This window comes from Macaca thibetana, chromosome 12 (assembly GCF_024542745.1).
Source record: "Macaca thibetana thibetana isolate TM-01 chromosome 12, ASM2454274v1, whole genome shotgun sequence".
Lineage (NCBI taxonomy): Eukaryota > Metazoa > Chordata > Mammalia > Primates > Cercopithecidae > Macaca > Macaca thibetana.
The window spans coordinates 32071121-32088491 of NC_065589.1; the positions used below are offsets into that span (position 1 = coordinate 32071121).

General features: G+C 36.8%; 1 protein-coding gene across 1 annotated transcript in view; it reads right to left on the minus strand.

The window, feature by feature from the left end:
• Positions 1 to 1740: 1740 nt before the first annotated feature.
• The window catches only part of CPS1 (carbamoyl-phosphate synthase 1), a 117797-nt gene continuing 102166 nt past the window's right edge, over positions 1741 to 17371 (minus strand). Inside the window, 6 exon segments of the mRNA XM_050751434.1 lie at positions 1741 to 2966; positions 3718 to 3847; positions 5020 to 5132; positions 5891 to 5950; positions 12583 to 12681; positions 15608 to 15682. Coding sequence (XP_050607391.1) covers positions 2868 to 2966; positions 3718 to 3847; positions 5020 to 5132; positions 5891 to 5950; positions 12583 to 12681; positions 15608 to 15682 — 576 coding nt within the window. The 3' untranslated portion in view covers positions 1741 to 2867.

The window sequence follows — 17371 nt, forward strand, 5'->3', positions numbered from 1 at the left end:
ATTGCTTGTGTCCGTAAGCCCTACCTATTATTAGCAGGAAATTTGACATGGGATAATCTTACGGGGATTGTTAATTGTATAGATACGTGTACATTTTTGTCTTGCCTCAATCATTCCTGGTGGCACAATTTTACTGAGGATATTTATATCCTCAGGGCTCGTAAGGAAATTTGGCTACCTGTTAACCTTACGCGACCATGGGGGGCATCACCTCTTGAGACTTATATTTGGACTTCTCTCCAGCGAACCCTCCGTGCCCTTGGACTTATAATTGCCTCGGTGATGAGCCTTGTCGTCATCGTCTCCACTGCAGCCATAGCAGGACTCGCTCTTCGTCAAAGCATACAAAATGCTGAATTTATGCAGCAATGGCACGAACAATCTCACCGGTTATGGCTTCAACAACGAAACATTGACTCTTAACTTGCTGAAAGATTGGACAACATGGAGCAAGCATTGACATGGCTTGGAGATCAGCTTACTGTACTCAGTACTCGGATGACATTACAATGTGATTGGAACTCCACTCAATTTTGTGTAACGCCTGTGCCTTTTAACATCTCTCAAAATTGGACTGTAATCCGAAAATTATTAGTAGGCCATAAAAATATTAGTTTGGACATCCAAGAGCTCACTCAGAACATTTCCGAAGCATTTCGACAACAATTACATGTGTTGTCCAGAACTGTAACCCTTCAGGAGCTGGGTCAGCGCCTTGCTGCCTTTAACCCATGGACCCAGATGAAGACATAGATTTCTACAATCTCTGGAAGTATATTGCTTTGGGCACTTGGATTAGGTCTACTTCTTTTGGTGATTCGATGCTCCCTCCATCGCCTCCAAAAACAAAAGAAAACACAAGAACAAATATGTGCTACCTTTTTAGGATTGAGGCAAAACAAAAAAAAAAGGGGGGAAATGCAAGGGCCTTTGAAAACAGTATGCTGAGAATAGATAGGGCTCAAGGACAGTATCTCCAATTGAACTTTTAATGAACTCCCGTAGGCGCCAAGAAGGCGGGCAGATAAGGAAGAGCATAGAAACAAAGAACTGAGTAGAAGGTTACATCTAGGAAAAGAAAGTTTGTTTTGCATTGCATTCTTTCTGCTGACGTGGGGTTTATGGAGTATAAATAAAGTGAGGGGGAGGCTCTGAGCGCGGCCGCCATGTTCTCTGTGTGTCTTTGTCTTTTGTGTGTTCTTTCATTCTCCACCACCCCCGGCACAGACCCCAACAAACAAGGAAGAAATAAAAGCTATTATAGCATAATTATCTTAGGACCTTCACAAAGCCATGGTTTCGGTGGTAAATTGGAGATATGGCATCAATGTGCTCATTGGCACTATTTCCATTAGACAATGTTGGTCAGCCTCTGATGGGGTTAAGTTACTTTTCTGAGTTATGTAAGACATTTGTTTGAAAGTTTACTATATATTTGTGGCAATCTTTAATCAGTATGTGGTTGTACTTACACATTAGAAAGGATCCGGGTCAAAGATGGTTTATAGCCATATAACCACATAATGTTATGATGAGACTTAAAAGTAAGGGGGGGGGGACAAGAAAAAATGAAACATGTAGCAGCTGAAACTTATTTTTAATGTTAATTTTCTCATACCCTATATGGGTTTGCACGGAAAAAATAAATAAGCAATGCAATCCTGGCCCAAAACTCTGTTTTATCATAGAAGTAAACTGATTTTTGTACATTAATGTAAAATAAAAACAAATACAACTGCATTACCTCTTAATAGTATTTTATTTAAAAGTTCACAATTAGCGTACTTGTAATAACAGAAAACATTTAAAGGTAACAAAGGCTGCCCTTCGGGAAAGACTTTTTTCTTATATGTAGAAGGAATGGTGTTTTCGCCCTTACAGTGGGTAGAATTCATAGTGCAGTGTGGGACCCCATAGTTAACAGAATCCATCATCTTAAGGGAATGAATCTTACTTCCAAGTTATTCCAAAACCGGGGGAGAGTGTGAATGATAGAAATCTGATTGTTTCACTTGGGCCAAGTTGAAATCCAATGATAAAAACAACAACAAATCTACATAAACACTGTCTACCATCTGCTGATACAGTCCAGAAAACAAAACCAATATTCCTTAAAGAAATCCGTACTCTAAAGCAGGAGAATCGCTTGAACCTGGGAGACAGAGATTGCAGTGAGCCGAGATCATGCCACTGTACTCCAGCCTGGAGACAGAGCGAGACTTCCATCTCAAAAAAAAAAAAAAAAAAAAAAAAAAAGAAAAGAAATCCATACTCTAAACACCTCTGTCACATTTCTCAACTTCAATATCATGGGAAGGGATAATAATATTCCTGGATTAGCCAAATGGGTGAGAATGAGGATCAAAAAAGAAGCAATACACAAACATCATGATGGAAGGTTCATAAGTTAAATCTATATTTCATTTTATCAAGTTTTTAGAGTATTCTGCTCTGTTAAAGTGTCCTGAGTTTGCAGATACTGTTTTAAAAATAGAGTATCTTAAAGTATAGAAAGAATTCAGAAGGTAGGACAGCAACTTTTCCTGCTTTGATCACCATTAATCAGCACCATAAAATGTAAAAAGCTACAAATAAGCACATAGGCAAGCCTAGTCCACCAAAAATACGGTATTAGTAAATGGATGAAATCTCATGAAGAGTAAGTAACTTACGAAGGACTGTAAGGTTTTGAAGAAGTGACTGACACTTTAATTGCAAAAGATCCAGAATATTAAGGCATAACAAAGTAAACTGAAATAAAGTTTAGGTATCGATATTCATCTCTGGGAAACCAAGTTGTGAATCAGTTCCTTTAGATAACGTGTGGCTCAGGTTGATTTAATAATGGGGCTGTGATGCCTGCATCTCTATGCTGCTTTTCCAGCACTGTACTGCCTGTAGTGGAAAAGACTCTTGGAGTCCACCTTGCGAGATTTCTGCACAGCTTCAGCAAAAAGTTTGGTCACCTGAAAATATAATGGTAGGAATCAGCAACCTCCATGAGATGAAAGTGAATTTTTAATGAATCAAGACTGAGAAGTCACAAGTGTCTGTCCCCAGTTTTCAAAGGGTATGGGATAAAAGGCATAAAAGTTTCTTATTTGATGGAGACTTTCTCCCGCATCTCAGACCTCACCATGGGAAATCTCTTTGGTATCTCGGACGTCACTGTGAATAAGCTTGTTTCTCCTCCCATAGGGATTCAAACTGATTTTGGATAAAAAATAAATATGATAGGCAGAAAGTTAATGGGTCTCCACTCTGTTTCTCCCTGTGATAAACTTGATGGGTCATGTCCAAGTGAAACTGAACATACCTCATGCAATCATTTTTTGTGAATTGAACAAGCACTTGTGCTACATCTGGACCACCATTAACCTGTTGCTTTTATGTGGTGGCTTTCATTTAGAAACAATGAAATAAAAGTCTATATCTTTATTCCATGTCATGCTGTCACTTTTTATTCAAAGGATAATTGTAAGGAGAGAGCCATGGCCATTCATGGCCTTTGATTATCTCAATTGCTCGATCACCAACTGTCCCATTTAAGCCAGGACCTACCATGTTAGCATCATTATTTTAGATTACTAAAAATTCCTCTCTACTCTGAAAATTACAAAGAGGGGAAAAGAGAGATGTGCATCTACTGATTACACTCTTAAGGGAGGCACAGAAATAAAATTCCCATCCAGTCTATATCCAAGGAAAAGATTATACCTGAAAATTAGTGAGGAGAGGGATTCCACTATCAACAGCTGTCCTCCGAATCACATAATTATCATGGACAAATTTAGTGTTGTTGTTAGGAAGGTTAATCACTAGGTCAATGCTGCCATCTCTAATCAATCTGGAAAAATAAACAAATAAAAACTTATAGACGACAAGCCATATTTTATAGTTTATAAAATACCAACATAAATTGCTGTCTTAGCCATTCAAGTCAATGCCATTCTGAGTTGACTGCCATCTGCCCTCCTCTATTGCTAAGTCAGTGTTTAAATTACACTTATACAGGGATTATAATTTTTATTGTGTTCTTGAAGGAATTCTGGTGCAAGTCTAATGGAATGCAGATGTTTGTTTCTGTTTAAAATGCTATCTGTTCACTCATTAAGAATTGGTAATTTGATAGATATTTACTTATTTTTTAAAAAGAAGTGATCCCTCCACCATTGAATGCCCTTTCACCCCCATGCTCCCACTCCCACATTAAGTCTATTGCCTCCTAAGTAGTGCTAATTATTGTTTTACAATGCCCCAAACAAGGAGCTATTACATCCTTGGAAGCCTGCTAAGGTTTGAACACAATGCCATTATTTTATTAAAGTGATAATAATTTATGTGTTGGCTTCTCAAGAACGCTAACAGATAATATATTGCATAGAATGGCACAGCCATTCTGTAGACTGTAATATCTTAAAATAGGTGAGAATTATCTCCCATGCACTTATGCCACATAGATCTTTAAGGGCTGATGCAATGGTATTCCTGCAGATTCACACAATCCACTGAAATAAAATGTCTTATAAAATCTATAGTGATGACATGGTCTAAGGCATAAAAACCTGGTCAAGGAATGACCAATTAGGTAATCCAATGGATGACATCATCATAACACTCAACATAGGTTCCTGTATGTAGTAAGTGCTCAACAAATTGATTTATTATGCACAACCTTAGTAAAATATAGCTGGTCATCTTATACTTGATATGCATATCTACACACAATGTAAGTTTGACATGAAATATAAAGTGCTGCATTAAATTCTTCATGCTCTCACTTGTTTCCATCAAGGAAGCATCCTTACTAAGAAGTATTTTGAAACACATTTCATATAACCATGTACGCATGATGTTATATATTCCATAGTAATGGAGAGTGAAGCTTTACAATCATCCACAAATGTGTTCATTTTTAAATTTGTTTTAAAAGACTTGCAATCAAGTAAGGTGAAATATTCATGTACTGGTTCTGAAATCCTCTAAATTATTTCAGAAAACAGTATGCCTAGTTCTTACTTTCTGATGGAAGAGAGGCTGGGATTCTGTCCGTCTTGAGACGGCCATGCCACTGGGGTGGCGGGGACATTGTTGGCGTTGAGCCAGTCTGATGTGGCTTCCGTGGCAAAGAGCTGCATTTAAAATGAAAAAATCAATTACTGTATCACAGTGATTTCTTATTTTTATAGAACATGTAATTTACAACAGAAGAAGAAATTACTGAACATGAGAAGTAGTATAATGCCATGGATAAAGACTTGGACTCAGAGTCCAGAGGCATGGGCACTTTAAATATTTTTTTATATATTTGCAGTGATTTAAAAAACTTAACCTCAATTTTATTTGCTTTTGCATTTTAATAATTATACATTTAATTTGAATTTAATAATTCAATGACAATTTCTCATAAATTTAATAATTTCTCAATTATTCATGGCTAATTCCTTGTTATCAGGTCAACAAATCCCCATGGCCACAGGCCCATCATAAGCCTTGGAAATAATTTGTTTTCCTCAACAAGGCTTTGTGTGGAGGTATTCACTGCCAAGAAGTTTTGCCTGTAAATGTCACAGCTAGAATCTATAACCTCATATGAAAACAAAAAAGGAAAAACATATGGAAATGTATTGGAACTTTGTCTCAATTGTGCTCAAGCTAAACTTCCTCCGTTTTTAGCTGGCAACGTCTATTGAATTTGTGGTAATTTTGTTAAAAGTTAAAACCAGTCTTTTTAATGATTTTACTCTAAGTTTTGAAACTACCAAGTTAGTTACAGCTTTCATATCAAAAGGACATATTTTGGGCTATTTCTTTTCCAATATCCTGCAATATTTTCTTTTGTGGACTGATTCCATGCTGACAGAAAACAACTTAAAACTAATGAACGTACCTTGAAACCTTCATTGTGTAATTGTTCAGCCACACCAAGGAATCTTGGCCGGAATGATTGCTGAAAAGGAATTTCACAAAATTCACTTTCTGGATATACATGTTCTTCATTTAGTCATATACAACATGGTGTTTCCTTACAACGTCTTAAAAGACAATGCCACCTGCTTCCAGATGCTTTATATTCAAAAATGACACGTTTTATCCTTTTATCCTTCTATGGTGAGTATGAGTTTTAGCTATATCCCAATGTCAATGAAATTCCATCCACATTATCTTGATCTCTGCTTTTCACCTTGTTTTTAACTCCCTTTATTCTCTATTTAATCCACTTGGTCTTTGTAAGTTCAGATCCACCCCAGTTCTACAAGGACCCTTTTCCTGGTCAGGGAGGACTTAAAAGACACGTGGGTTAGGAGCCAGTACCAAGTCAGGCTAGCTGTTTTACCTATTCGACCTGCTCTTCTTCTTCTTCTTTTTTTTTTTTTTTTTTTTTTTTTTTTTGAGATGGCGTTGTTTGCTCTTGTCGCCCAGGCTGGAGTGCAATGGCGTGATCTCGGCTCACTGCAACCTCTGCCTCCCGGGTTCAAGCGATTCTCCTGCCTCAGACTCCCAAGTAGCGGGGATTACAGGCATCCACCACCAGGCCCAGCTAATTTTGTATTTTTAGTAGACGGGGTGTTTCCATGTTGGTCAAGCTGCTCTCAAATGCCCGACCTCACGTGATCCGCCTGCCTTGGCCTCCCAAAGTGCTGGGGATTACAGGCGTGAGCCACTGCGCCCGGCCTCAACCTGCTCTTATTTCTAAATTCTAATTGTGTACTGCTCTTCAATAACTAGGCCATTTTCCCACTAGCTCATGTACAAGTCCCTGCAATAATTCAATCATTGGAACTTATTTTTTCATTTACTAGGAGGCAATAAAAAGTTGTAGCTAAAGTATGAGCTCTAAAGTCAGTTAGCTGCATTTCAAATCTTGGCTTTCACCATTCACTAGTGGTGTGTGCTTCAAAATGTTAATGACTTTGGCCTTCATTTCTTCATTTCTAAAACAGTGATGATAATAGTAGTATTTCTACTTTTTGAGGCTCCACACCTTATTAAACTGTGTGACCTTGAACATCTTACTTAACAACTCTACGATGCAGTTTCCTCATCTGTTACACAGGAATAGTAACAGTTCTTACATTAGTATGAGTGTTCAATAAACTAATTTAGAAGTAAGCACTACATAAGTGTTAGTACTATAATTTCTCACAGTTGTTTGCCTATTAATAGTTCTTAATAAATATTAATATAATTAAAATAATTGTTTTTTCAGCCCCCCTAAAGACTTGATTCCTGCCCTTACATCCGAGTTTCCAAGCATGGGTTCCTCTACCCACGATTACACTTACAACCCAAACCGACTGCCCCCTCATTTATATGCATTTCATTTCCACACAGGCTTCTCTAATGCTCCATCTTACTTTTCAGATATTTTCCTACAGTCCATTGCTGTGTCCTTCCTAGGAATCCAGGTGGACCCGTCTAGTGTCCAACCCAACCTTCCCTGGATTCCTGACCATTACCATCAGGGGTTCCCTAGTTCTGAATATACTTTCTGTGATCAAGAGCTAGTGCTTGCAAGATAGTGGTCAGAATGAAAGAAAACAACACCAGGTGACCTACCCAAAGATCAAACCCTGACCTTGACTTCATTAACATGAGTGTCTGAGTAACTGAGCTGGCATATTTAAAATCATATACTGTTAAAAACATATCCATTCTTCTTTAAATAGGAACATTCTTGTTGGTTTCCCTTGTAAAAAGGTTTTAAACAGATGACATAAGCTGGTTACTTCAGCAAATGTCTTGTAATCTGTTTATAAACCATATTAGCGATGGCTGGAAAAAATCAAATGATCTTATTTCAGAGTCAGAAACCAAGAACTGTGAAAATAAAACACATATGATCCTTGCACAATTTTGATAATGTTTAGCCCATAACACCCTCTAATATTTACTTGCAGAGGCTTTCTGAGCACAGATCTAAATCCTAAGAAAAGACCCCAAAGACTATGTTCAAATATAAAATTCTTTCAGATTCTGGCCCTCTCAATCCCAGAACTGCAGTTTTATAAGAGGAAACTATTGGCAAATAGAAAAGATAAATGCAACTGGATGAATTTCAGCTGAGGCAGGCTCAGGGGTTATTCATGACTGCCTTATAGAACATGAATTGTAACCATGCCCAGGACAGTAGCTTTTCATTTCCACTTAGGGCCAAACAGAAAAAATGAGCTTAGATACAAGAAGCTCATGGTTAGACATAAAAAAAAAAAAAAAGTAAAAAATAACTCTTAGTGACATCAAGACAATTGGTTAGACAGAAGAATAAGATAATTCAAGTTTGATTCTCCTCAGAAAAGTCAAAGGGCTAAATTTGATGGCATATAAAATGTTTTTCATGTTTTAAGATTCCTTGGTATATAACAAATATATATATGAAATGTCTATATATGAAATGTCCAAAATGAACTTCTGAATGTTGTTAAATTCCCCTAATATGGAACATTACATTGTGACCCTCTGCTAAACACAGAATAGACTTCAGTAAGTACTAAATCACATTAGAAGGCTTAGCATAATGATCTCCAACACTTACTACTTGATACATTAATCATGCACTCAACTTTTCTCAATCTTTTATACTTTCCCCTAGCAAAAATTCCCTGATAACATGTTTGACAATAATAAGTGCTAACATAACTTTTAACTAGGTTTCTAAAGTACCATTGCTCAAGTAGAGTGGTTCTCAAATTGTGGTCCCTGGGAGAGCAGCATCAGCATTACCTGGGAATTTTTTAAAAATATGAAAATTTGCACCCCACCCCAGACCTATTGAATCAGGAACTCTGGGAGTGCATCCTAGCCATTTGTTGTTTTACAAACCCTCCAGGTGATTTTGATGCATACTTAAGTTTAAGAAAGGGGGGAATAGGAGATAGGAAGACTATCCTCCACTCATTGTGTAATATGAGGTCAAGATTGCATGAACCTTGGCTAAAATCACCATGAGAAACCTTGAGGGAGCAGTACTAGAATGTAATTTATTTTTTGCCATTTTAAAGTAAAATAAGTCAGCAAGTCCTCTAAGACCTGCAGACACCAGGCAGAACCTCATTATGGAGCTGTTTCAGTGTTGTCCCCCAGGTGGAAAAGATAAATATCCAACATGACAGTATTGACAGTTTCCAGCCAGGGAACCACTCTACCTTCTGGTCTGGGTGTTGGCTTCCATAGGCACATTATAAACTTCTATCAAACATGTATTGAACACTTGTGACACATAAAACAGCCTCTCTACAAAAAGAAATTACAGCTGTCAGCTTGCATCTGAGTAGCCTCAGATTTAAAGGCTGATTGAAAATACCTGTGTAAGAAACCATTTGTTACTAAAGGTGAAAAGTACAAGCTGATTTATTTTCTTGGAAATGTTTATAAAGAAGACAGTCCTTTAAAAGGGAAAAATGTATATATATTTCCTCCAATGATCATTTTCACATTTATCCAATGCCTGGCTACAGAAAAGAAAGCCAAGTTAATACTATGTGATGCCTGTGGATTCTCCGGGGACCTCGGGATTGGCAACTCTATGGTTGTTCCTAATGATTCCATATTAAAGATAAAAGGTTATTCATGCCACTTGGAGTTGTCTTTTCAGATGAAATGCTTGCTTTGTGTTTCTGAGCGATGCTGAAGCGCAGATGTCAGATTGGTGCTTGCCACTCCACAAGCATCACTGAATAGCCCAATCAGAGAGGAAAACACTGAGTGCTCTTGATCTACTCTAGAGTAAATCATTTATTGTTAAAGGGTCTTCCAGAAAACTTCAAAACAAGGCAGATTGCCTATTCACGGCCACTAAAAATAAATCCTAATGCAATGAAAGGTGGCTAGAAATATTACAGGAAAATCAAAGATGATTTTTGTTGCCACATAAACCTCTATTATGCCTGTCTTATGTTAGAAATGCCTTGGTAGAGACATAGGGCATGTAATAGATTTACAAGAATCCTTTGACAAAATCTACATCTTGATTCTTTTATTCTAAGTCCTAGTTATAAGATTGATGTTATAAATATTTCAAACTTCCCAGGTACTTTGACCTATCGGATTTAACTTTGGAAGACCAGAAACGGAGAGTCGGTATGTGTTAAGGAGGAGGGTGGGAAATAGAAAAGAAATTTAAAAGTTAGAAAGACTGCCATATAAAAAGTTCTCTTGGAACTTCATAAGATAACTCACCTTCAACTAGATGCCTTCCATTGGATTTACTATCCCTAACCCCCATTTATATATTAGCAGTCCTTTTTTGTGCTATTTTCAGTTCTAACTTCAAATATCCAAAGTGTTTATACGAGTTCTTCTGACCAAGTGGGATCACATTAAATAAAATGTTTTTTAAAAGTACAATGTATCCTAAAATATGGAACCCTAATTACTTTATCTGCAATTTCTATAAAGCTGCAGTAAAAAGTTGAGATTAGATTTGGCCCCATTCTAAGAAGTAGTCCAGTAAGTTTTATAGCTATTAACTCTCTATTTAGTATATTCTGTCATGCTTTTTCAGTTTATTAGACTAAGCATTTTTAAAAACATCATTAATGAAAATTCTTCATGTAGTAATGAAGAAACTATGCATTAGCTGATCAATTTTACCATGGCTGTAAATATTTTCATAAGTATAATTTTAAGTATTCTTTAAATACTTTTTAATATATTTTTAAATCTGTGTCCGTATGCTCTCATGTACAGAAAGTTCTTCTCAACAACTCATGTAGCTGCTAGAACATTTATTTATTTAAAAAGGAAAGCATTGAAAGGTAGACTTTCAATAGACAGCACTCACTTCTTTAAGAAAACATTATTTTTTCTAACAAACCCTTTTTTCCCCGACAAAGCAAAATTCTGTCCACTAATGCCAAAATTATGCAAATACTTCATAGGGATCAAATTAATTTTTGCTTCACATTTCCCTGCAGCACTAGAACCAAACAAGGCACAATTTTATACATCACTGCCTTCTTAAGCTGGCATTTTAAGATGTTAGCACTATTATGATTAGATGTGAAGATGTGGACTAAGGGCATGGTCTCCTCTGAATGCCCCCAGGTCTCACATTAAACTTTAAGCCATAACTGGAAGTTGGGCAAATATTCTCTTACTTGGGACTTATTAATACTTAATATCCATTTATAACGTTATGAGTCTATCATATGGTGTGATATGTCTCTAAACTGCCATTAAGCTTCACAATTGCAAGTCATCTTGTTAGCCTCTGCTCTAACTATTCACCATTGTCCTTCTGGTACCTTCATAAAGCAAAATCCCAAGTTACTCTTTGCAGAAACTTCTCCAAAGCCACTACCTGTATAGTCTCCAGAGTCTAATTTGCTAATATTAAGACACCCTAATGAGATGGAATCTAAAATAATCACCCACTGGCTTGAGAATACCTGGTACTGTTCTAATTATATTTTTATTGATTTTTATGTAGCCATGCAGAGTTTGAGCTTATTAAAAGCACAGCGGGGATATTATATAAGACCATTTTTTTTTTTATAGGAGCCAAGAATTACTAATCTCAAATAAAAATGAATGACCAGTTGGGAAGCCTCTAGTATTTTTTCAGGAAATTTATAAACAGGACAGTTTGTACACACTTGCAATTAGTAATAGTAACAGAAGTAGTTCCAAATAGTAATAAAAAGCATTCCAAATAGTAATAGAAGTTTCCTATCATTTTGCCCTAAGATTTATATTTAACTTACATCAGTAAATTGATAATGCCTTTTTTTATTGCATAAAGATATCCATTTCACCCTACTTTGACCTAGAAGGCTTACCAATGAATAATATTTCAAGAACTTCCACAGTATACTATGAAATAAGCTGACTGTATTAGGCCCAGTAAATCACTACCCTTCAAAAATTTTCAATCTGGAGTGTTAAGTTGAGAAATTTTATTAAATAACGTCCATGTATTCAACTTCGAATCCTTGGCATTTGATAGTGATTGAAATGTGAAGGATTGAATGAATGAAAGGAAGGAAGGGGAGATGGTCAGGAGAGAACAGACATGATTTCAGTTTGAGAAATTTTGGATTTGAGATATTCAAGTGGAGGTATGCAGCAGATTGTTGGAAATATGGGATGGCTGAGGATGTAAATTTACAGGTGGTAGTTATAGATAGAAGAGTAGGTACTATAGACGTGGATAAGTTGGCAAGGGGGAAAATCAAGAGACAGAGAAATATCAAGAGAAACAAACAGAGGAAGTGAGACCCAACCTCATTATAATGCCTATGTTCAGGAACTAAGGATGAAGAGCTAAGAGGAAAACATATAGAAAAGACAAAACCAAAGAATAAGAGGTTCATTTTTTAAGGTACCCTGCATCCCATTTAGAACAAATATCCCTTCGCTAGAAACATTTTCTGTCTGTATTTTATTTTTGCATGGACTGATGCAACAGAAGGCAAAATCAAGAAGCAAATAGAGAACAAATGTCTCTTCTTCCTGTAAGTTGCCATAAATGGAAACGTAAAACAAATCGCCCTTCTTCTATACCACAATTAACATTCTACCCTGCTCTTCCCCACTTACCGTGTATGACCATGGGCAAGCACACAGCCACAAACCACTTACCTGGATGCCAATCAGGATGCCTTTCTGGGGTATCTTAAATCCTGTGGAAAGCATTGCCTTTAGGAAGGCTGTATGAATACCTTCACCAAAGCAAGCCACCTGTTTAGAATAAATAAAAAATTAAAATAGAGGATGCAAAGAATAGTCAACCCCTCCTACCAAAAATTAAAATTAAAATACACACACACACACACACACACACACACACACGCACAAATGGAAAGTACTTTACTCATAGACGCTTTCTGTAGATTTTATTAATGTTGCCCAAAGACCACGCAATCTGAATCCAGGGATTAAAAGGCTGGCCAGGGCAGATGTATCTTATGTTTTTAATTAAGCATAATGAATGAATAAGCAATTCTTTCTCTATCCAACAACACTCAATGGAGCAACATAACTGGATTCTACTGTGAGTTATTTGGATACAAATCACAGCTTCTGGTCCATAATATGGTAAGTTTCCGAATGTTAATATGACTTACTGTTTAAATAACAGTATGTGTCATATATACTATGCAGCCGTGCATGAATTTACTGGTCAGTAGCTGAAATCCATAACTGCTGAATTGGTTTGGAGTCATTTCATAGAGCTTATGAGACAGCCTTCTGAGAAATTTAATAACTCCATGAAAACCTCAAAGGAACCTGTTTTTTTTTTTTAAATCATTTTTATAAAATGAACCAAAATATCCTGCTACTAGTCCTGAATACCACAGTCATATGAGGAAAAAACAATTCCAAACAAACTAATATATATAGTAATGTTAGAGTACACAGAAGTTTCATTTAGGTTTACGGTAATTGTGCTACAATATAACTACAAGTCAAATAGCCAATGTAATTATAGAACAAGTGGTATATTTGAACCTGATAGGAGTCAGTTCTGCCATGTATATCATCATTTGGCACAGGCACGGAACCACCATTAGAGTAACTACCACTGATGGCTAAATTCATTTCTTAAGCAAATTACCATTTCTGTGCAAGAAAAGTTCTTATGACTATAACCTTCAGTCGGTCACCAGTACGTGCAACTGCTGCTTTTCTCTCCACAGTGAACATTTTACTCAGTCAAGTACTGGGCAACTAACTTAAATAAGGTCAACCTAAGTTAATGAGTCTCAAATTCTACTGAAAAGAATTGGGTAATCCCATCATAAGTGCAGATGCTTCAACACAGACAAGGTTTTAAAAATTGTCTACAGAACCATAGAAAATATTTAAATGTGCCATTAAAGATCAGGACTAACATCCCCACTTTACCACTAGGAACATAAAATGTCCCTTACTTATATCAGTAGTTAGATGTTTAATCCTACAACAAGCCATTTGGACACTGAAAATGTCTCTTTGAAGCATAATTGAGATTTTACTAAGCTAGAATTCTGATTTCAGTAATAAAACAGACCTCGTAATATTTTACTTTATCACACTTGGAAATATGACCCTTTCAAATAATGGAAGAATTATCTTTATACTTGAGAAACACATATAATGAAGGGGAGCTGAATTTCTCATTCTTTTCCTATTCTTATATTTCAATAACTCCCATAATGTATGTGTGGATGCAGAATGAACATAAGCACTGAAAACAAATTTGCCATGCTAAAGAAAACAGCACGGGCCAGGCGCGGTGGCTCATGTCTGTCGCGGGCGGATCACCTTAGGTCGGGAGTTTGAGACCAGCCTGACCCACATGGAGAAACCTCGTCTCTACTAAAAATACAAAATTAGCCAGGCATAGTGGCACATGCCTGTAATCCCAGCTACTCGGGAGGCGAGGCAGGAGAATCGCTTGAACCCAGGAGGCGGAGGTTGCAGTGAACTGAGATGGCGCCACTGCACTCCAGCCTGGGCAACAAGAGCGAAACTCTGTTTCAAAAAAAAGGGAAGAAAGAAAACAGTATTAGGGAAAATACATCTTTCTCTCTGATCTGAACAGTGGGCCAGCTAAATCAGCATTACTAGTAGTAGTGACCATGGGATCAAGAAGAACCTGAAGACTGTCTCCTTAAACCGACTGGAGATGTAACATTCATAGCGCCTTCATTTAAAAGTAAGGGGTTTTTGCCCTTAAATTAAAAGAAGCAACAAAGAGGCAAATAGTCCCCTTTCTAAGAGTCGAAATACAAACCGGACAGCCATTTATTCCTGACTGCCTGCCTTCTTGTTTCACTTGGTTTCTCACCACAAATCTTGCTTGTAACCAGGCAACCACATAAAACATCACATACTCTGTTGCAATTAAGTATCTTCTCCTTTTAGGTTTTCCTTAATACCAAGAGGAAACAATGATTGCTTCCAGTCTGATATTGCCACTCGGATGTGCACTGATGAGAATCTGAAGGTTGTATCTAGTAAGTCTGTCAAGGGCTAGGTGATTCACAAAATGTCCTGACACTGACATGGAGAGAACTTTCTAGAATCTGACAGCTCTTTATAAGAAACACATTTCACAATCCTAAAGAAACCTTCAGCTGACACAGCCTCAACACAAGTGAAGAGGGACATCCAGTGGCCAATTCCATTATAGTTTTTAGATAATCCCCAGGAGGTTAAAAGTAGTCCTGAAATTTTGTATGTATCTGCAGATTCCACAATGTTTAGGTCTATGATCTTTACAATGCTGTCATTCTCCATATTACTAGTAAAAATCAAATGATCTAATTTAATGGCAGCGAGGCAGGGAATGAGGTGCTGTTACAGAGAGACCTGAGAACCTTTAATAAAAAGACATAGAAGATACTTACTTGGATGTCTAGATAAATACTTGGAAGATGTTCTCATGTGAAAATGAATTAGGAACACGTGTATTATATTCCCATGTTAAAATATAAATAAGAATTTAGACCCTATTCCAAATAGAAGTAAAATATTTTTCAAATTCAAAATTCATAAGCCCTTTGAGTCTTACTCTGATGGCAGAAGTTTTTATTCCCTTTATTTTACTGTATTCAAATCGTAAAACCTTAGATTTCAAAGTAGATTTAATGAACGCTTCCATGGATAATTAACTAGTTACCTCTCCAGTGGAAGCCATTTCACATCTCAGAATGGGGTCAGCATCCCTCAACCGGGGCCAGGAAAACATGGGAGCCTGTCGGAAAAAAAAACAGGGAGAAAAATTATGTGAGGGAAAAGCAGAAAATGAATAAGAGAGGATAAATATATTTAGCGAATCATCTCTCACAGGGTTCACTTAGGCTACAGTAGACATGTAAAAAATCTCTTGGGTCCAAGCATCTGACTTGAAAAATAGCTTTAAAACTCCATTCCAAGAATTTCTTGAGCTCTTGGCCAAAACTTTAGGTTAAATAATCACAAATTAATTCTGTAAATAGGGCCCCTGAGACCAGTCGGGACCAGTGTTTCTAATCTGGCCCGTGCATATTCCTATTGGAATGATTTCAAAGTCCACTGGGCATTGGTCTCTCCAGACAGAGTTCAAACACATTTTTTCTCTTTGATAGGCTTTGGAAACATTCCTCTTCTTGTTCTGATCATTTGAACTTGCAACAAGCCACCTTGCCAGCAATGGCTGTCTGTAAGCCAGCTTCTGAGACATTAAACTGTTGTTGACACCTCTTAAAAGCTTTGAAAAACATTCTGCTTAGAAACATTTTTGTGCAGAACATTCATATGAACTAGAATATAGGAGCGCCTCCTTTTCATTTATTTTGCTGATGCAATTCATGAAGAACCAAGTTTCCATTTCTTGCTATATGTCCACTTATCTGGTACATGGAGGAATTTTATCAATTTCTCCATCGATTCTGGCACCCAATCTAAATTATGATGGGAATTCTAGCTTGGGAGTCATTTCACTGGATCATCTTGCTCAAGTTACATATTTCTGCACTTCAGCTTCCCTATTTCCCCATCTGTTGATACCTACTAGCCTCACTAGGCTATTAAGATTGACAATGAATAAGTAATTTGAAAAAACTTAAGATTTATATACAATGCTAACTAGGGAATGAGTAAGCTGGAAGACACCTGTAATCCCAGTACTTTGGGAGGCCGAGGCAGGTGGATTACCAGAGTTCAGGAGTTTAAGACCAGCCTTGCCAAAATGGCAAAACCCCATCTCTACTACAAATATAAAAATTAGCTAGTTGTGGTGGCATGTGCCTGTAATCCCAGTTACTTAGGGGGCTGAGGAGGGAGAATCACTTGAACCTGGAAGGTAGAGGTTGCAGTGAGCTGAGATCATGGCACTGCACTCCAGCCAGGGTGACAGAGTGAGACTCCATCTCAAAACAAAACCAAAAAAAAAAATAAATGCTTATCTATCCATCAATATTATTTTTAGTTAAAAATTCATTTATCAATTTACTAAAAGAAATAAGCATACTCCTATAACTGTGAATAAAGAAACATGAACTTAAAATCCATATATAGAATCTCCAGTGAAAAAAAAATTTTTCTCTATTTTTCTACTAAAAGATTTAATGATATATTTGTGTCATAGTCTCCAGGAATAAAATGCCACCCCTCCTCCAAACATAAAAAGTCACATTCCATCTCAATGCACTATAAAATTCAAGGCATCCTACATTATCAGCTTAAGCAAGATTAATACAGATTTTTAAATGCACAGCTTCAACTTAAAGTTCCCATCATAAAAATCAAAAGTCCAAGTCTGAGCTGTAACACAATTATGGCTGAGGTCACTAGCACATATAGGAACAGAAACCTTTTGAAAACATCAGAAATTTGTCAATTTTACATAAATATATCAATATTAATGTTACATAAATATTAATTTCATTGTGCTCTTCATCTA